General features: G+C 44.3%; 1 protein-coding gene across 3 annotated transcripts in view; it reads right to left on the bottom strand.

Annotated features, from left to right (window-relative positions):
• FRMD4A (FERM domain containing 4A) overlaps positions 1-20,102 on the bottom strand; it is a 350,648-nt gene extending 330,546 nt beyond the window's left edge. For 2 of the 3 annotated variants that reach the window (XM_082618234.1, XM_082618233.1), the window contains exon 1: positions 19,791-20,102. In XM_082618234.1, the coding sequence (XP_082474360.1) occupies positions 19,791-19,883 (93 nt within the window). In that variant the 5' untranslated portion in view covers positions 19,884-20,102. The remainder of the gene's footprint in view (positions 1-19,790) is intronic. The other variant, XM_082618232.1, reaches the window with a different exon arrangement.
• Between the last annotated feature and the right edge of the window lie 790 nt (positions 20,103-20,892).

Raw genomic sequence — 20,892 nt, 5'->3', positions numbered from 1 at the left:
TATGAGTCTGGGAGAGGGAGTCAGTATTACTACTCTTAAAAAAATATCCCAGTCATTCTAACGTACAGCCATGGAAAAGAACCATGGCCACAGACCAACACTGAGGTCCCTGCATCATGAGGATGAGTTCCTTTCACTCATAATGTTACCTAAGGGCTCAGGTCAGTGCTCTCATGCTTTAGCTTAGATTAAAATATCTGGAGGATGTGTTCAAACACAGACCTCCAGGCTTCACCCCAGAGTTTTTGACTCAGTAGATCAGGTGTAGGGCCCGGGGATTTGAATTGCTAACACGTTCCCAGGTGAGACTGAAACTCTGGCCCTGGCATTACACTTTCCGAGAGCCACTGATCGAGGCCCACGACACCCCTTGATTCTTGGATTTAGGGCAATGGGGAGAAATGGAAATGAGTCAGTCACGGTTTTTACTGTTTACAGTTTCATTCTTGGACATTCTTTTCAGAAGAACTGCCATTTACCTCTGAGTGTCATGGTAGGGGCTAGTAAATGAACTTTTCCCCATTTGGGGAATGGAAAATCAACACTCAAGGACCTTCTACCCAATGATTCCTTGCCCACCACTGCCCCCCCACGAAAAATAATTCAGTAGTTAAAAGAAATATTTTGTTAAAAGGCATCCAAGTTTTCTTCCCACCACAAGGACCTGCTCGTTGACTTGAAAAGCCTGACTCTTAGTAATGCACGTTTATTTCTAAATTAAAACGGTTTCTTAATGATGTGATATTTCAGGGCTTGAGCTCCCTAAAAGGCAGGCATGAAGCAGCCAAACCGAGAGCCTGAATCACTTACTCCTTTGTCTCTGTGGCCGGGAGGGCAGAACATTTCAGAGGTTCCAATCTGCCCTCAACAAAGGGCGTTTAGACTCTTGTTTTAGAAATGAGTGACTCATCTCTGGGTCATTTTCATGTCTCTATCTCCCCTCTCCCCTCTCCCTTAACCACGAGGAAACTGCAGGCGAAACACTCTTCTTTATCTCAATGCACAAAGGACACAAATGGTGCTGATCTGGAGACCTGACTTCCTGCTATTAAGGAGGACATCCTACAATTTCACGGAGCGAGATTTCCAAACAAAGCAGAAACTCGAACGATTTCAGAGTTTGCTCCCCACCTACAATTAACTAGGTCACAGCTGTAAAGGAAGAGGGAAAAAACATTAAATCACTCCAAGGCAGGAGCACTTGATATCATCTGTGGCCGAAAAATAAACACTTCATTTTATTTTTTAAAAGGAAGAGCAATACATCTAACAGAAACATGTACATTTGAGATGTGATAGAAAGTGGAAAAAAAAATCTGATCGGACAATAGGCCAGGGCTGGCGTCTCAGGCCTAATTATTTTATTTAATATTTGTACAAAACTGAGAGGGGGAAATGGAAATGATCTCCTTCATATATACGAACCATGATCTGCCTTTAATCTGTGCAGAGGACGTTTTAGGATTACGCATAACCCATAAAGATTCCCATTCGGTCATGCAAGGGTTAAAGACCATTTAAGCCTCAGAATTGTTTCAGGTCTGTTGGACTTCCAAATTTGGCAAATGTAAAATTCTCATAGTGGACTCTCTGACCTTGATTGGACATCAAGGCGGGAGGGGCTATTTCAGAGTGGATTAGATATTTAAGAACCCACAGTATCCAAGGAAGGAATACTTTTCAGAAAGGAACATCTCAATGCGCTGTGTCCCTTTCTTTTTCTCTTACGACCCCCCTGGCACCATGTGGATTTCATTGCTCATTGAGTGGGCAAGATTGGTGTGAATGTCACTAACCCACTGACCAAAAATAACCCCTTTCTTTCCTGCATCTCAATATGAGCAAATCTATTCCAAGAAGCCCGGCTAAAATATGGTTCCTCATTCACAGATACAGGTATTACACACACACACACACACTCACACACACTCACACACACAATTCATGGATGTGCTATGGAGTAAAACCTGTGAGAGACCCAGCTGAGGTGCCTACACAAAACCAAGGGCTTCCCTGATGACACAGTTGAGTCTCTTACATGTTACGTTTCAAAGGAATGTTTCACTTAGAAAATGACTCTATTCAAGAAGGTTCTTTTGTTGGGATTGATTTCCAGTGTAATTTCATCAACAATAAATGGTATAATAGAAAAAAAATGGGTTAGTGACATTCACACTGATCTTGACCAAACATTTGTATAAAATAGTCATGGTCAAGATGATAGATTGATAGATGGATAGACAGACATAGAGACAGACACGGATTGATAGAGGACAGATAGATGACATGTGAAACAAGATGGGGAAAAAAATCTATGTCCATGTGCATCAGTTAGCACACGAGGTACTAAAAATGTCCTCTGTGAACATGTTAGTGCATCAGCGCTACTTGGGAGCCTATTAGAAACGCAGGTTCCCAGACCCTACCCCAGAGCTGCTGAATCAGAATCTGCATTTGACAAGATCCCCAGATGATCCCTTTGTCCATTGATGTTGGAGCAGTGCTGCTTTAGAGCAGCACAGCCTAGAAGAGTGATCTTCTATAACTGGAAATCTTTGCCCAAATGAAACTGTGGGTGGAAACACAAATATCTTAGAAGCGGAACTCCTCTGGCTGAGGCAGGGGTGAGTTATCTAAGGCTTCTCGGCCCCCTAGTGGCACCTCCCACCTGGACCAGCAGTTACTTCTACTTCTATGGGGGAAGCAAGGATGCCTAACGTTTGTACCCTAACACCTACTGTCCCAGAAGGCACAGGCCACCACTTCCTGAACAACATCTAAGCCCCGGCATATTATGGATGCTCAGGCAGTATTAGATCACTGCTAACAAGTGATTCTGAAGCAAGATTATGTGCAGAAGCACAAAAGGACATAGGAAAAATCAAAGAGAGCAGGCAGATAGCATACTTAATATGGGAGAAAGACAAGACAAAGAGAGAAACAAAAGTGGCCCTATAGTCAGAGCTGCCAGACAAAATACAGGACACCCAGCTGAATTTGAATTTCAGATAAACAACAGGAGACAGACCTACACTAAAGCACTATTTGTTTGCTGTTTATCTGAAATTCAAATGGAACTGGGCATCTGTATTCTCATGTGCCGAATCTAGCAACCCTCATTCCTTCCTCGAGGACACTCTTCTCGAGGAAGCTCGGGCCCTCCTTCCAGATTAGACCCCCATCAGATTCCCTCCGGAGAGGTCTCTGCCTGGATTCAAACCCCGGACCTGCCAGTGCTGGCGGTTGTGGGACCCTGGGCGAATGATTTCATCTCTCTCTGTTCCGCCTCCCTCTTCAGTAAAGTGGGGATGCACACGAAAGCCTGCCTCATGGGACTGTTTGGGGCTTAAAGGAGAAAATATCTGTAAAGCACAAAGTAGGAGCTCATTGAATAAATGTACATTGCTGTCTATCAGGTCAAGATCTCGTGGGTTTCAGCAACTTCCTTTCTGTCTGAATTGGCTCCTGGCCATTTTCTTGAAGACCTGAGATCAATCTGCAGGGGGAAGAGAGGGGAGAAAAGGACATGGTGCCTGAAAAACTGCAGAAGGGGATGCTTTCCTCTCCCTTCTGAGGGGCCTGGCCTGGTGCGACCATCTAGTCCCTGCATTTCTGCCCTCTCTCTCCCTGGGGGCCGAGTTGGGGGACGTACTAGGGAAGGAGGGAAGAAAATGTGTCACTTGATATTTGCTCCTTGACCCCGGCTGACCCAGTTAATTCACAGCAGGATGGAAGGAAGTGCACTCAGAAGACCTTCCTCTGCCAGAGCTGCTTGGCCGGATGTCTTAGCCATCAGGGAGCGATATCTTGCTTCCTTGACAGTTAGCTGAGCAATGGGCATTCTGATAGCCTGGCAAGATGGACAAGCCTCAGGACAGCGACAGCTTACATTTCAAGGTCAGAAATTCTCAAAAAGCTGCTGAGGACCGGAGCCAGCATTTGGGATGTGTCACTTCTTCCTCTCGGGGTAAACCTGACCACTGAAGCCTCATCGCCTCCCAGCTTTTGTTTTCATCTTTGTTCCCATGAATGCCAAGATCAGAGACTAGATTCTGGTAATGAACTGTTCTTAAACATGAAACAAATAAAACAAGAAACCCAAGGTATCGGGGGTGGGGTGGGGCTCAAGTCCCCCCACCCCCACAAAGAGGACATACTGGGGCCCGGTTTCACGGTGGATCCTGAGCCAGCATCCCTCATGGAAATCAAACAATTCTCCCGAAACTGCGATCTGGATGCTGCGGTTTCCCTGAAACTGTGTTCTGGGCTTCCCTCCTCTGCTTGGCATTGACCCAGCAACCGCAGCAGCAAAGCTTTCCCAGGAAGCTATTGTTATTTGTGCATCTGATCATTCACAGCAGAGCACGCTGACAGCAAATGTTAGAAAGGCAAAGAAAAAAGAAGCGGAGGGTGAAAAGGACAAAACGGAGGGAGGCTTCCAGCATCCCGGTGGGAACTTGAAAGCAGAAACACCTCTCTTTCGGCCCTCAGCACAAGCTAGGACTCTACAGAAGAACTATCCTCAGGCAGAGTTGCAGCCTGTATGGAAGGTGGGCGTCGGACACGGAGATTCAGAGTGAGGATGTGCCCCTCTGCCCCTCCCCTGGGGATACTGTCTAGAGAGTATTCTCTGATCTTCCCCAGAGCATCCCTCCAACGGCCACCAAGGAGCTGCACTAAGCTGCTGAGTCCACACAGCACACAATGGAAGTGCTGTGTTTTTCAGGACCAAACATTCCAAATGAATTCATTTCCTTCTGGGAAAAAGCACTGCCTTGTTCGGAGCACGAAGTTCCCAGGGCTCGGCTTACCTGGCAGCATTGTGGATACACCTGTTGGGATCATTAGCCCTGCCAAGAGAAGGGAAGCATATGCTTTGTTCTGTTTTTACTCCCAGTTGACTCTCTTCCCACTGTGTTGGTTTCCCTTACAGAATCTAACCCAAACAGAAGAGAAAGTTACAGGGCTCCACGCTGCTTGGCAGGGAGCAAAATAAATGCACATAAATATACAGCAGACCCTTTAACAACACGGTTTGAACTGTGTGGGCCCCCTTATATGTGGATTTTTTTTCAGTAGTCACCTTACAGTACTACACAACCTGTGGATGATGGAATCCACAGATGTGGAATCTTAGATGCAGAGGCATTGTGAATAGAAAGGAACCGCAGATCTGGATGACTAACTATAAATTACACGTGGATTTTCCACTGTGCCAAGAATTGGCTCCCCTAAACCCTGGATTGCTCAAGAGTCAACTGTATATACGGAATATAAGGGTAAACTAGGAAATTAAGGACACTGTAAAATAGAGAAAAAGAAAAGGACAAAAATGAGTTAAAAGGATGAGATAATGTGAAAAGGCAGCTAGAACAAGCAAGTTAGGCCCCAACTTTAGCTCTGAGTTTCCTGGCAGCAAAGGTAAAAAAGGTAATAGAGAAGAATCACATACGTCTTATTAGCTCCAAAAGGAATGAACGGGATAGACTTTATAGAAGGAATACTGACAAACACGAGGAACATTATTTCTGTCATTTTGAAAAAGCCTCAGAAGCATTTTTACCGATGTTTCTTCTGTTGGCTTTCTGAGCAGGGTGGTACTTTACCCACTCTCTGCCTGTCTACAGCCCAGGCTGTGCCCGGACGTTGCCCTCGGCTCTGAAAGCGGATCAGAGATTCCTCCAGACTCTTCCTCCTACCTTTGCTCTGAACCTACTTCTTCTCCTCTAATTTCTCTGGTCTCCATCGACCATGTCATTCCAGATTTCTCCAGCTCCATCCAACTCTTTTGCACTCAGGACCCATTAACCTATCCATGGGGCTTGTTTTAGGGATTCCTGCCACCAGCAAACTCTCATTCCTTGCCTTGGTTTTATATTCTATAAATCCTGCCCACCCCACTCCATGTCCTGCCCAAGTCCTAGCTCTCTTGGCCCGAGTTCAGGCCCAGAATGGGGTGCTGCATGATTAAAGAAAAGGATATCAGCCTTCAATAAGGATGAGTTAAATCTTAGCTCAATAAAAGAATCTCAAGAGACAGCTGAGAACATATGGTCCAGGTATATTGATATTTGATTATTTAACTTCATAGGAATAAAGTAAAATGGATTGATGGAATGAATAGCTACCATATCCCTTGATCTGCTTCTCTTAGGCGTCAGATGTCCCTAGGAAGGCTTTGGTTAAGTGCTGGAGGGCAGGCATTTCACAGTGGCCTCCTCCAGCAGGAGGTAGAAATGAAGATATTCTGAGATTAAAACTAAAGAGATACGTCTCTGCTGTGGGTCCAAGTGAGGGCTGCCACTCAGAAGGGATAGTTGAGAAGCATGCCTTGTATCGTTCCCCCATTGGAGCACCACTCTACCTTGACATTCTGGTAAGATCAAGAATTCCTGTGGGTAGAGCCAGTGCTTTCATCAGAAAAGGAACTGTGAATCCATTCAAGTTCTTGCTCAAGGACTTGGCTGAGACCCCAGAATTCTCCTCCATCGAGCATGAAAGAGATGATTGAAAATGAAAAAAATTTTAGTTCCGTTGTTACCGGCCAAACACCTGGATCATAAAAGAATCTCATTTTGGCTCTTGTGCAATGTCTGGTTTGGGGTAAGACCACACACTGCTGGTCTGTAAATATGAGTTAGTAGCAAAGTAAACCTCGAGGTGATGGAGCAATTGCTTCACTGGATGAAACTGTTTGATATGGTCCACTTTGATACCGGAGAATATTTGCCAAAAGCAAAAGAATGGGCTGACACTTAGATGCCCTATCAGGTCATAATTAGATCGTAGGTTCAGTGACTTCTTGAGTGCTATGCCTCTTACTAGGTAATAAAACCACGCACTCAGCAAACAGGATGCTGTCTTCCTATTTCCTATAGCTGGAGGGCATGCATTCAGTTTATTTCAATGTATTTTAAAATTTGCATTTGATCTATCAGAAAAGTTTTCTTTAAACTTCTGATTTAGCAGTAGGATTAGGATGCCAGCTGGAGGACCTGAGGATCTACTCCAAGATTCATTTTTATATCGCGATGTCTCCTTTTTATGATATTCAAGACTGGGGAGAGAGAATACATAGATATTTGGGGTGGAATGGTGCTCATTTTATTGTAGAAGTTGAAAACTGGCATCTTGTGGGCCAAATGTAGCCTGTAAACATGCTTTCTTTCGCATGCAGTGTTTTTCTTTAAGCTTGGATTTGTTGCCAGCATATAAAAATTGAGATATTTCATCTCTTTCTCACACACACATATATATATATATTCTTACTTATAAGAAAATTGCACAAAGATTTTCCTTTGAAAAATCAGAAGATCCAGGAACACCAGCCCCAGTTTCCCCGTGGCAAAGCTGAGTAGTAGGTGGTCATTTGCTAAGATACGAGATCTCCAGTTTGCAAGGTACAACTTTCCTTCTTGACCTCCATGTATTTGACCTGCTTGACTCCTGTAGCTATCTGAGTTATAATGCCTGTGTAGGGCCCTATTTTATAGGATGACGAGCATGAATAGAGGCAGCCCAGGATTAAGATGAAGGATGAGGTCCTAAGGGTACCACAGGAGATGGATATTAACTCTTGAAAACAGCCAGTTTCTGATGGGTGAGTCTCCAAAGGAGAAAGAAGAGTGTTGCCCTGCACAGGCCCTATTCTAAGACACGTGATACATGTTTCTCTCATGCCACCTTAAGGCCATTTGACTGAAGGAAAAAGGAAGTTCCAGAGTCCCGAAGAGACTTTATTTGCTGTTGGGCTCTTCAGAGGGAACCTCAGAACACACGTCCAGGGATTATGCTAGAAATAAGGACTATTAAGGTGATTAAGAATGGACTCTGGGGTTTCCCTGGTGGTGCAGTGGTTAAGAATCCGCCTGCCAATGCAGGGGACACGGGTTCGAGCCCTGGTCCGGGAAGATCCCACATGCCGCGGAGCAACTAAGCCCGTGCACCACAACTACCGAGCCTGCACTCTAGAGCCCGTGAGCCACAACTACTCAGCCCGTGTGCCACAACTACTGAAGCCCGCAAGCCACAACTACTGAAGCCCACGTGCCTAGAGCCTGTGCTCCGCAACAAGAGAAGCCACTGCAATGAGAAGCCCGCGCACTGCAACGAAGAGCAGCCTCTGCTCACCACAGTTAGAGAAAGCCCGTGTGCAGCAATAAAGACCCAACGCAGCCAAAAATAAATAAATAAAATAAACATTAAAAAAAAAAAAAGAATGGACTCTGGCCAAGCCAAATGCTGCAGGATTTTGGTATTCACCACGCCCCGCCCCCCTGCCCCCAGGTGATGGAATGGGATGGTGTGTGGCCTGAGGACCCTGGCTCCTGTTCCCCGGGAGAGGCCCTCAGGAGGAGGGCAGAGCTGCCATCCGGGGGCCCTGGTGTGAGCATATCATTCTATGCTGCTGATTTCGAATCAACGAGTACCCCTTGTGTGTTTCCAGAGGAGGTTTTTCTTTCTTTAGTAGCTCCTCTCCCTAAATGCCCGGATGCTTGAAAACCCAAAGCTGGGACCCAGCAGCATGGAGTGGGGGTTCCCTTTCCTCATTTTTCCCTTAGGTTGACATTTTAACGAGAAGGATTGTAAAACCTGGAGCCCGCACTGCTGCCTACATGGATGGACCTGGCTGTGCAACACGGCAGTGCAGGCAAGGAGAAGAACAGCTTTCTCGGGGCCCTGGGCTCTGAGCTCGTCCATACCCAGACACACCCGATTCTGCTTGGAAAAAGAAAGAGCCTTATTCCCCAACATCAGCCTGGAATCGCTGGGGGGACCCACAACACATCTGCCTTGAAAGCTTCCCTTTCACTAGTCCGAATTTGATGTTCCTAAAAGGAAGATGAAAGGGGGTGGGGAGGGGAATTCTGCATGTGCTGACTGGGTGGATATTCTCAGTTGTCCCAGGTAGAAACCCTTCGATTGACAGGATCCACATAAAGGGCTATGTTCCCATTACTAAAAGCCGTTACGGTCCTTCAGCCCAACTGGCAGATAAGACCACGATTGTCTTCTGTAAGAAACACCACGAAAACCCTAAGACCACGATTGTCTTCTGTAAGAAACACCACGAAAACCCAATGAGACAGAACCTGATGTCAAACACGTGATTTCTTCCAGTTCGATCCAAATCCATTTGCTTTTACAGAATAGGTCTACACCCCAATATTCAGGGTTCAAATCAGGACCTGCTCATTTCAGGCATTTGGTAGCTGGCTCAGCCCTAAATTATACTTTCTAAATCTATTCTGGGACTCGGGTGGGTTATGAAGCTCTGACACATGATAGCAGCAACCCATTTTTAAAATATTTTCAGAAGTGAAACAGAACAAAACAAAGCAAAAGAAAATAGGTTTTCTTCAGAGAGATCTCAGGAAAGCTAAGGCTGAGTGGTGGGGTACTGGCTTTTGACGCAGGTGATCGACGTAAGATGTTGAAATCTGTCTTTCCTCTTCTCTCTTGCCTTTTTTTTTCCGGCTGGACTAGCTCTAAGGGACTGAGTGCAGTTTTATTTTTCTGATGGTTTAAGTTGAGGGGGGCTGTTTAAAACAGGAGCACTGAGTTTCTAAGATGCTGTAGGGAAGGAGATTTGCGACTGGCCTTGGCTGTCATAACTTTCACCCATTATTCCTTATCCTGGTCTCTACTTGCTCGTTCCAGGACTGACCTCAGGCTGAGTAAGAATTGTCCTGAGAGTTTCTTCCTTTTCCTGTCTCCGTTATTTCCCCCTCCCTATGCTGTGCTCTTTTCTCTACCTCACTGGTGCCTTTTTTTTTTTTTCTTTTCTGGAAAGCTATACTTCCGGTACCATTCTCAAATTTTAGTCCATGTTATAACCCTCAGAGGCTCAGATTCAGTATGTCTGGGGAGAGACCATGCATCTATGGGTTTAGAGAACACACGGGTGATTCTTTTTATTTTTTTAACGTCTTATTGGAGTATAACTGCTTTACAATGGTGTGTTCGTTTCTGCTTTATGACAAAGTGATCCCGGGTGATTCTGATGCACGCAGCTTGCACACAACCTCTTTCACGACACAGCAATCAGATGATCTCCTAGTCCTTCTTGCACTTGATTATCAGCAGCATTGGACAGCCCAACGTTCCCTTCTGAGAATTTCTCTTCAATTCTCTCTGCACCTCACTGGATGCACTTATTTGTCTTTCTTTGCTGGTTCCTCCTCCTGGAAATGATCTCTAAACTTGGGTCCAGTCCTGTGATATTTCTCTGTGCCACCAGCCAGGTAACATCACTTAGTCTTGTGGCTATTAACACCATCCTCCAAGGGTATACCAGAAAATGCTCAACCATTGACTCCCCAGGAAAAAAAGCCCTGATTTGTAATGTTTGCCAGTTTCCACAGTGTAAATTCTCCCATCACTGCCCATTTCAACCTGCCCACATGTGGTCACTGCATGTGGCATTAGGAAGAGGTGTACACAGTCAGCTCTTCAGAGCCTGAGATAAGTCAGTTCTATCATCCCCCTGATTACCGTCCACATTTATATCTCCAGTCCAGACTCTTGCCTAAACACCAAAGGTGTTTTTAACATCCTCCGCTTGCATTTTAAACTATCATCTCAAGTTTAACACATCCAAGTGGAACCCCTCATCCCCCCGCCCCTGCTGTCATCACCCCAAGCTGGTCCTGCAGTGTTCCCCGTCTCAGCAGCAACTCCGCTCTCCAGCTGCTCAGGATGGGGATTCCTCTTTCCCTATCACCCAATCCATCCACCAATCCTGTCAATTCTACGCTGTAGATAAATCCAGGATCCATTCATTTCTCACCACCTCCAGAGTTAGCATCTCTCATCAGGATTCTTACACACATGACCTAATGAGTCGCCTGCTTCCATGCCTGGTTCCCTATCAGCCTAGTAGCTGCAGGGACTCCTTAAAACATGTCAGCTGAGGTTAGCCTTCTTTCCCCAAACCACTCATCTCCTCCTGTCCGGCTCAGAGTAAAACCCCGAAGTCCTTATCATGGCCTGAGCAGCCGTCTGTCACACGGGCCCCTAACACTCCCCTGTCTGCTGCTCCTGGCCGCTGACCCCTGGCCCGACCCCTTTACTCCTCAAATCCGTCAAGTGTGCTCTTGCCTCACACCCGTGTATATGAAGTGTCCTCTGCCCGGCGTGTCCTCTCCCCAGATGGCTGCATGTCCTGCTCCCTTTTACTTCTTCAAGCCTCTCCTCCAATACCACTTTAACAGAGAGCCACATCGTAGGAAATGCAGCACACCCTCCTCTCCTCCCTCCTTATCCTGCTGTGTATTTCCTTAGAGGCTTTAGCACCAATTACAGCCATCCCTGGGTATCTGTGGGGGATTAGTTTCAAGACCCTCGCAGAGACCCAGATCCATGGATGCTCAAGTCTCCTGAAGTACATAGTACTTCAGCCTCCTGTATCTGCAGGTTCCACATCAGTGTAAAAGGGAGGCCCACCGCAGCATGAAAGCAGAGATTTTGTTACAGCCCCTGGGCCTACAACACTGCCTGGCATGTAGTAGGTATTAAATAAAAATCTGTAGAATTAAAAAATAGAGTGCTGGGTCCTAGATATTAGATTCCCTGGGGTATTTATCTTCTGAGACTGATTTTTTTTAGTTGAAGTTGAACCATGTTTTCCAGAAATGATTAATATACTTTTAAAAGCCTCATTGGTTTTCCTGATTAATGTTCCAATAGAGGGACGGGAAGAGCCATTTGGAAGCAACCTATCCATGTGGAAATGTGACCTTGGCACGTTTGAGAAAACTCAGCAGGCAGTGGAGGAAAATGATCAGGGGCGTATTTATGGACTATCTTGAAATATACACACAGATTCTGATTGGGAAGGAAAAAGGCTGCCCACATACTCAGAAGGGTTAATTGTGTAGTAAGGTTTCAAGAAGTTTTTCTTTCTTTTTCCCACTCTTTTTTAGATTCTTTTCTCATATAGGTCATTACAGAGTATTGAGTAGAACAAGAAGTTTTTCATGAGCAAGTTCTCTACCAAGAAGACCTAGCATCCTCAATTGAGTCACTATGTTAGAACGGATAATCACACAAATATTTATCGGTGTAAGAAATGCAGGCACTTTGCAACCCTATTCTTTGAGTGACAGTTCTGTTTGAGTTTATGACCATAAAAACATTCTTTTCATTCATCTATTCGCATTCATTCAATAAACGTATAATCATGCTATATATGTGCCAGGCATGGCTCTAGGCTCTGGAACTTAGTAGAAAAACTGATCAAGTCCTTTGAAGCAGTTAGTAATTGAGTGACCAGGAAGGGAAGAGAAAAAAGAATTAAGAATCCACAGATGTGATTCATCCACTCCCAGATTAGAAAACATAGATCCATGGCAGAGTTTCTTCTATATTGCTTCCTGCACATAAGATGCTATCGTTCTCAGAGGCGCATTGATAAATCAGTACAAATAAAAGTGGATTGTTTTCAACTATGTGTTCAAAGAAACTCTTGTATCACACAGGTGGATAGCATTCGCTCTGCTAGAGCAATTTATAAGAGATCTGCTTTCAAAATACCTACCGAGAGTGTCCTGCGAATACAGGATTGATTTTATGAACATGGCTGCAAGATGGTGGGTTGAAATACGCCCGGAAGGGACTTTGTCCCTGCTCCAGTGGAGAAGAACTTTTCTGGATTAGCTGGATTGGGTGTTTCTGATCTCAAATTATCTAAAAGGAAGTCCTGTATGGTACTAGCCACTATGACTTCAGAAGGCTGTGTTCAACTATCCAGAAAGTGACCTCAAAGTGTTGGACACTTCATAGGATGGCCCAGGTATATGAACGCACTTTCAAAAGATGAAGTTTTTTTTTTTCCTGTTGAGAATGACACTCTTGACTAAAACTCCAACACAATTGACTCACTTATTTCCTTTTTATGTGAAGACACCGGAAAGCACAGGAACAAGCTAATTTCTTTAAACTAGCATCTTGGCAATAATCTCCCCTTGGGGCAGTGGTTGTCAATGTGGCCACACAGTAGAATCACGTGGGCACTTAACTACTGATGATGCCTGGGTTCCTTCTCCAGAGATGCCGATATTCATTGGTTTGGGGTACAGCTTGGGTGTTGGGATTTTTAAAGCTTCTCAGGTGCTTCCAGAGTGAAGCCAAGGTTGAGAAGCACGGCTCTAGGATAAGTGATGTCATCTGACCCAAGACAGTAAGAGAGTCCTCAGAAGGATTCAGGACCTGGGAATGAGTAGTCTAAAGAGGGAAACCATCACCTAGTTTCATGCTGAGCTTGAGAGCTGTAGTTTGGGGCAGGATGGTGAAGTTCCTGGGAGTCTTGACCATTTGAAGAGAGATTTCCAGTCCTGCTTTCCCCACCAGCCTGAGGAATGAGAACCCTGGAGTGGTACCCAGTAGAGGGACAGCCTTTCCATTATGTCATCTCATTCTGGCCAAGATGAGAAGTCATTGGTTTAACTTGACATGAGTTGCTGTGAGAAATAAAATAAATGTTGGTGCACCAATCTGGGGGTCACTTAAAATCACACGGGACTAACCAACGTGGAGAACACGGCCTTCAGTGCAGCCCGTGAACCCGAGAATTGGAGTCGCTGATATAGTGCATATGTTCTTTCTCCTCCAGAGAGGTGTATATTTATAGAAAGAATAAAACCTATGCAGGATGAGGGGCTTGGATAATAATAAGTGTGAATAAATACACTGATCTGTCTGAACCGTTTCTGGGCTGTCTGCTTTCCATGGTAATAAATGTCCACTAAAAGCCGTCTGCTGTATGTGTTTTTGGTAGTCTCACACTTCCCTGCATGAATACATTCAGAATGTAAGCACCACACACTCCACGACAGAGACTCTGTTGTATTCTGAATTCCTAAGTTATGCAGCTTAGCAGCTGTGATAATGTAACGGTTTGCAAAATAATAGACAGGCCACACGTCAACCTGGAATAACACGTCAAATAATGAATAATGTGGGTGCAAAAAGGTTTAATTTACACTGTGTTAAAAATACTGCTCCAGAAATACCACACCAATTCAGTCTTTCCAGGACAAAAAAACCCCAAACCAAACCAAAACAAAAAACCCTTTTACTTAGATATTTAAATAACTGTGGTAAAAGAGAATGCTTTCTTATTCATTTTTTTCAAGAAAAGTGTCCAATTCCTATTACTCTGTGAAGAGACATATAATGAGTCTGATTTGTTGTTCACATACACACATTGTTCCCCTTCAAGATACGTCTCAGATTTCAGAATAAATAGGAGAAAAGCATTTGTCTCCTCAGTTTGTATTAACATAGAAGTGTGGACACATTTTCCACCAGCAAAAATGGGGCTGGTGGTCATTTAACATAAGATGTGAGGCTGTTCCTGTTTATGTTTTCATTCTGAGCCTCTTCCCAGATTTTCTCCCTGAGGGAAGTTTCTAGCAACTTTCAGATTTCAATCATTCTCTCATCTAACGAATGTTTCGCCCTCCTGCTAGGAACCAGGGGCCGAAATGTGTTCCCTGCCCTCAAGGAGCTTGTCATCATGGCTGTGGAGGAAACAGGCAGCAGGCAGATTCAAGGCAGTGTCATTTGTATTATTGTAAGGGAGATACAGAGAACTTTGAGAGCCTGAAGGAAGGAAGAGCCGTTATTCATACTTGGGGAGGGGGTGGGTACCGGGAAAGGCTTCCAACAGGATGTTATCTTTAGGCTGAAGTGTGTGAATCAGAAGTTAAGGAGGCAGAGGGAGGGTGCAGTGTGTGTCAAGCCTACAAAAGCATGTGCAAAGGCCCTGCGGCAAGGGAGAGCATGGTAGTTTGGAGGAACTGCAGACATGTTCAGTATGGTTGGAGTGTACAATACCCGGGGTAAGGGATGGGGAGAGACCAGGCTGGAGAGGGTAGCAGTGTCCCGATTACGGAGGGCCTTATAATTATGTTTAGACATTTGTACTTATTTTGAGGCAGTGATTTTAAGTAGACAAGTGGAAGATGATGGAGGCCTGAACCAAGAAATGGGGAGGAGGAGTTAGATGTGAGAGAGGTTCTGGAGCTGGAACTGGCAGCCCTTGGTGACTGATTAGATGGCGGACCCCAGAGAAAGGGAAGAGGCAGGGAAGATGCCTGGGTTCTCGTGTGGGTGTTTAGATGGCTGGTGGTGTTGAAGGAATTGGAGCAGGACTGTGGGTAAGAGGATGAATTCCACTTTGAACATGTTGAATATGAGGGATTGAGAGCCTCAAGAGAAGAGAGACGTCCAGTCCACCCTGGGTCATCCAGACTCAGGATACGTGGGTCTGGATGACAGAGAGGATAAATCAGTGGGGAGGTGGGCATCCTTAATAAACACACACACTGAAACAATGTGTGCTGGGCCACATACAGCTTGGCCCACTTATTCCTAGGTTTTTGACTTATAACAGTAATCTCCAATGTGAAACAATTTCCTCATATTGTAGGGTCATAGTAACTTAATACAACATTCGCCCCATCTCCAAAGCAAACTCCCCCCTAAAAGGTCCACATTTGCTCTCTCCTTAACTCATTTATATGTTATGTTCTTACATTCTTAGAATTTTCCCTGAAGTTCATTTTTACCTTACCAGCTCGAGAAGGAAAAGACCCTACTGAAGTACCTGGGCTTGAGTAAGTTTACTTACTTGGCACTGGTGTGCAATGAATTTGAAACACTCTATTTTTTATGTCTTACATAAAATTGGGAGTTCAAGGCAAGTTATCACCAGGAAATACTTCTGTCTTGGCTTTATTGGGTGAATATCCCTTAAAGGACATCTTTGGGTGACAGTAAGTGTGACTAAGAATGTATGTAAAAGGCTACTGGTTATTAAAAATACAAGCCAAGTGTTCCTCTACTCAAAGCCAAACTTCAAAAATATGCCTACCAAATGGAAATTGGCGCAGCCACTACGGAAAACAGTATGGAGGTTCCTCAAAAAATTAAAAATAGAACAACCATATGATCCAGCTATTCCACTCCTGGGCATTTATCTGGACAAAACTATAATTTGAAAAGATACGTGCACCCCTATGTTCATAGCACTATTTACAATAGTCAAGACATGGAAACAACTTAAATGTCCATTGACAGATGAATGGGTAAAGAAGATGTGGTACATATATACAATGGAACACTACTCAACCATAAAAAAGAATGAAATAATGCCATTTGCAGGAACGTGGATGGACCTAGAGATTATCACACTAAGTGAAGTAAGTCAGAAAAAGAAAGACAAATACCATATAATATCACTTATACGTGGAATCTAAAATATGACACAAATGAACCTATCTACGAAACAGAAACAGATACACAGACATAGAGGACAGACTTGTGGTTGCCAAGGGGTGGGGGAGGGATGGATTGGGAGTTTGGGATTAGCAGACGCAAACTCTTATATAGAAACTGGTTAAACAACAAGGTCCTACTGTACAGCACAGGGAACTATATTCAATACCCTGTGATAAACCATCATGGAAAAGAATATGGAAAAAAATATTTTTATATAAAAAGTTATATGTATAAAAATATATAACTGAGTCACTTTGCTGTACAGCAGAAATTAACACAACACTGTAAATCAACTATACTTCAATAAAATAAATTTTAAAAATATGCCCATCATTAATGATTACCTTCTTTCTGCACGCCATGTATCATGGTAGGGCCTTACATACATCACCTCTAATCCTTAATAACCGTCCTCAAGGATAGATAGTGCAGATGAATAAACCAGGCTGAGAAAGCCCGAGTCACTGCCAAAGTCACACAATTAGTAGGTAGTGAGGCTCTTGTTTCTTGGGACAGTGTGGTTGCAAGCCCCACCCTTTCCACCCCACTTGGCTGCTTCCTGTTGCACCTGAATCACCTTCATTACTTATTTTGGAGCTGGATTAGAGCCCTATTGTATTGACTTATTACAGTTTCATTTATATAAACCTCAGATCTCCTATCTCCAAACATGGCATCTTATTAGATTTCTTTCTCTGCCTTTCCTAGTATGGTGATGGGTTGGTTGATGGTTGTCTGTGAAAACATATGAACAAGAACCAGGCTTGGTAAACCAGTCTGAGTATTTTGTAATCAGGATTTGATGGCTGTCTAAGTAGCAGAGTTAGAAAGGTGCATTTCTGTTTTTTCTACTCAACTTCCAGGCAGTTGGAAAACAGAAGCCATTGTTTAATCCTGGACACGTAAGGGCCCATGACTGTCAGTGCGCCAGGTCATGAGTTCTCCTCTTTGGTTGTCAGCATCTCTGCCTTTGCTAAGTTTCCTTTCCTGTGAAGTACTAGTGACAGGTTGGCTATAACCCATTTCTCAGGGCCAGGCTGCAATGTCGAAGCTCCCTCAGGGAGCAAAGGTGATGAAACACTGGCTCAATGGCAGGGATGTAAGATACCAGGTCCCTAGTTTGAGGTCCTGCTCTGTCCTTGACTGTATGTCCCCGGACAGAAGATTAAACCTCCACATGCCTTGGTTTCCCTGTTCATACAAGACAAGGGTAATAATCCCCATTCTCTGAGCCTCGTTAGCAGCTCACGATCATAAAGGGAGGTAACAGGTAAGAAAGCGCGTTGGGGCAAAGGTGTTATAGAAATGCGAGGTCTTACCATCATTAAATATCATGAGACCATAGAAATCACTTGGATGTCTGCCACACTCTAGTCTGCAGATGTAACCAAGAAAGCTGTTGCTGCTTTTAATTCAGGGAGTCCCAAGAAAAGAATGCTGTTTCTCAGTGTCTGCCCTGAAAGCAGATGCCATTTCTCACCTCTCCTGCCCCCCCTTTTATATAAATAGATGACTCTGATTGTGAAAGTTGTCATAAAACCAGCGATGGCATAAAATATCCACTTGAAATCGACATGACGTCATATGTTCCAATTAGTCTCACTCTTCCCCATGGTGGAGGGTGAGAAGGTAGCCTTGTAGGAACGCAAGGGGGCTCTTCTTGTGAGTGATGGTATCTCAGCCCCACCACTTCACAGCTGGCAATGAAGATTAACAGGACATCTGATGCTCCAGTGATGGACATGCTTCTCTTAAGGGGCTTAGAAGTTTTCAGATGAGACTCCTAAGACACTCGTGTGTGCCCAAGGACAGGACATAGGTCTGTGTCTTGAATGTCAGTATACACCAGCACATACAACAATAGACAGGTTTTGTGTCTGACACTGTGTTCATATATTGTCAGTTTTTCTTAAACGAATAACAGAAATGGTACGTGAATACATCTGGATTTATGAACCAGATGTGATTTATTAAACATCCATCTGGAGATTCTAATGGTTAAATAGGTTACTCTGGATTATTTGTGCAAATGTGCAGGATAATTCTCTCCTTAGTTTTGTCATGTGGTACAACTCCAGTACGGGCAACTCACATTTCCAAGGGAGTTTTTGTGAACAGAACATATTATATAAACTTAGTTACCATACAGGAAAAAAAATTTCACCGGAACCTAAAATCACATTCAAGATAAGCTACATTTGTAAATATAATGATCAATTTGCAAATTTTGCTCTAACAGTTGGTCCTATACTGTAAAACTCTTGGTATAAAAGGGAGCATGCATTAGGCCCTGAATACATTTAAGTTGATGACCCTGATATGGAGCCCAAGAAACATGTCTCAAAAGAAAGACCTACACACAGCCAGAAAAGGAAGAGAAGTTTTTTCCATTACTACTTAAATGGCAGAATAAAATGTAACTCATCAAAAGTCAGGAAATCAACCCCACCTGGAAATCTCAATAGCCCCTCATAGTTTTAAAGCTTGATTCATGTTTTCCGTAAATTTAAAAATCACCGAGTAGTCAGTATACAAACCAGAAAAAGTCACTTGAATTAAATGCTGTTCCCCTTTATAAGATGCGGCAGGTCGCTCGCTTATCTATCACGACAGCGGTTTGTGATGCTCTTTGCCTTATTGATTTTAGATTACACCTTAACCTAAAATGTCTAAGTAGACATCCACAGCCCACAGAGGGATCTGCCATTATGCAAACAGGGGCTTTGGGGGTTTCTGAGACCCGCAAACCATTCCACCCCTGCGTGGGTCCAGGCGCTGTCCCCACGTGAATGAGGATGACCAGATTTGCATTAACTACCATCATCCCCCAAACGACATTAGTCACTCCAGAGAAGGACAAATCCCTGTTATTCTTTTACAGCATCTTCTCTGCCAGGTGCTACCGTAAAGTAAGCATGTTTTCAGAAAATTAACAGACAGCCACAATCCATAATGGTAAAAAAACCCAAATGATAGCAAGGTATATGAAACAGTACAGCCACAACTAAACAACAGAGGGGATTTTAATCAACCAGGTGCATCACTGAAACCCTCAAAGCGTCACAGCTCCTTGTCACCGTCACCTCCTTTGAAGACACTGTCACCCAGCAGAGGAAAGGAAATTGGCAGCCCTGCTGCACCAGTGAATCTGTTTCACTAAACGGAGAGGAAAACAGGTTTTGCAGCCCGAAGCTCTTCTCAACGAGCACTCTCATCGTCCATGCTCCTTCCAGAGGGCAGTCCCTACCCCAATCTTTTCTCTTATGTTTCATCTCTAACAGTCCCAACCCCCACGCACAGCCGACCAACATTTGTTTCAAATTTCTCATCATTACCTACAAAGAAAAAAAATTACGTATGCCATAGTATTCTCCAGTCGCAGGAATTTGAATTTTTCAGGAAAACATGACTACCAGAAGGGATGCTACGCACGACGAAAAGAAACCTCTCCCTTTCTTTGGAGCAATTGCTCGGGTAAAGAACAAACAGCCCGCCACGTCGCTTACCCTCTCCACGCTGCGTCTTCTCAGAGATCCATAAGGAATTCTCAGTAAAAGTCTCTGGGATCTATTCGGAGCCACTGCAGCCTGAACCACCATGGTGTAGAGCCGTGGGTGAGTGTGTGTGTGTGTGTGTGTGTGTGTGCGCGCGCGCGTGTTCCCAGCCAAGGGAGAGACGGAGGCGTCCTCAAAACTGGGAAACTCCTGGAGGTTTCCCAAATATCAAATAACTGAAAGAGTTTTTTCCTTCCCACCGATGAGCCAAGATGTGGTGTGTCAGGAGGTGGGGGGATGGGAAATAAGAAAAAGAGCCCAAGTTGTGCAACTTCAGCGCGTCTCCCGCAGCGCAGCCCGGCTTCCTCCTGTCTGCCCCTGCCTGTCAGTCAGTCCCTCGGTGAGTCTGCACGTCCTAGGGGTGGGCAAATGACGCTGCTGGGGAGAGTGATCCGGAAATGTCAACTTTGCTTCTCGTGGCTGCAGACGGTAACCAGGTCAGTTGTCTGATCGAAGCCCTATCAGACGTATTATTCACTCCATCACGTGACTCCAAAGCCCCTTGGCCATACAGTAGGTCACATGCTCACCTTAAAAAGACTATCTGGACTATCACCATCTGGTGTAGAGATGAATGTGCAGTCCTGCATTCTGATTTCACTCTCTTCTGGACACAGGAAAAATATTGGATGGGCAGTGACGTAGCACAGTGGGGACTTGGTGGGGGAATGCTCCTCACAGTCGTAAATTCTAAGTATGACCCTGAGCATCAGACAGGCATATTTTTTCCTTCCTGCTTTCCAACGGATAGAAAATAAATGTAGGCATACAGCTAATTATATACGTGAATGGCGTCAACAAAGAGGAAGTGTGAGGGAAGAAAGGAGAAAATGTTTGTATCCCATGGTTCAGATGACTCAAATCAAATATACCAGACAGACTCGCATTTGGCATCTCCTCATTTAAATGTTTGTGTTACAGAGCATTGATTTTTATGTGTGCCAATAAACATGAAGAAATTATGTTTGATTTTACAAGGCTCTCAAAAGGACTGTCTGTGCTCAGATTTACCCATCACATTTGTCTATTCTTCTCTAATCAGATGGTATAATTC

The sequence above is a fragment of the Mesoplodon mirus genome (genome assembly GCF_964341445.2).
Source record: "Mesoplodon mirus genome assembly, chromosome: 4".
In the NCBI taxonomy this organism is placed as follows: domain Eukaryota; kingdom Metazoa; phylum Chordata; class Mammalia; order Artiodactyla; family Ziphiidae; genus Mesoplodon; species Mesoplodon mirus.
The sequence above is the reverse complement of the archived record's forward strand: the minus strand, read 5'-3'. Positions and strand labels throughout refer to the sequence as shown.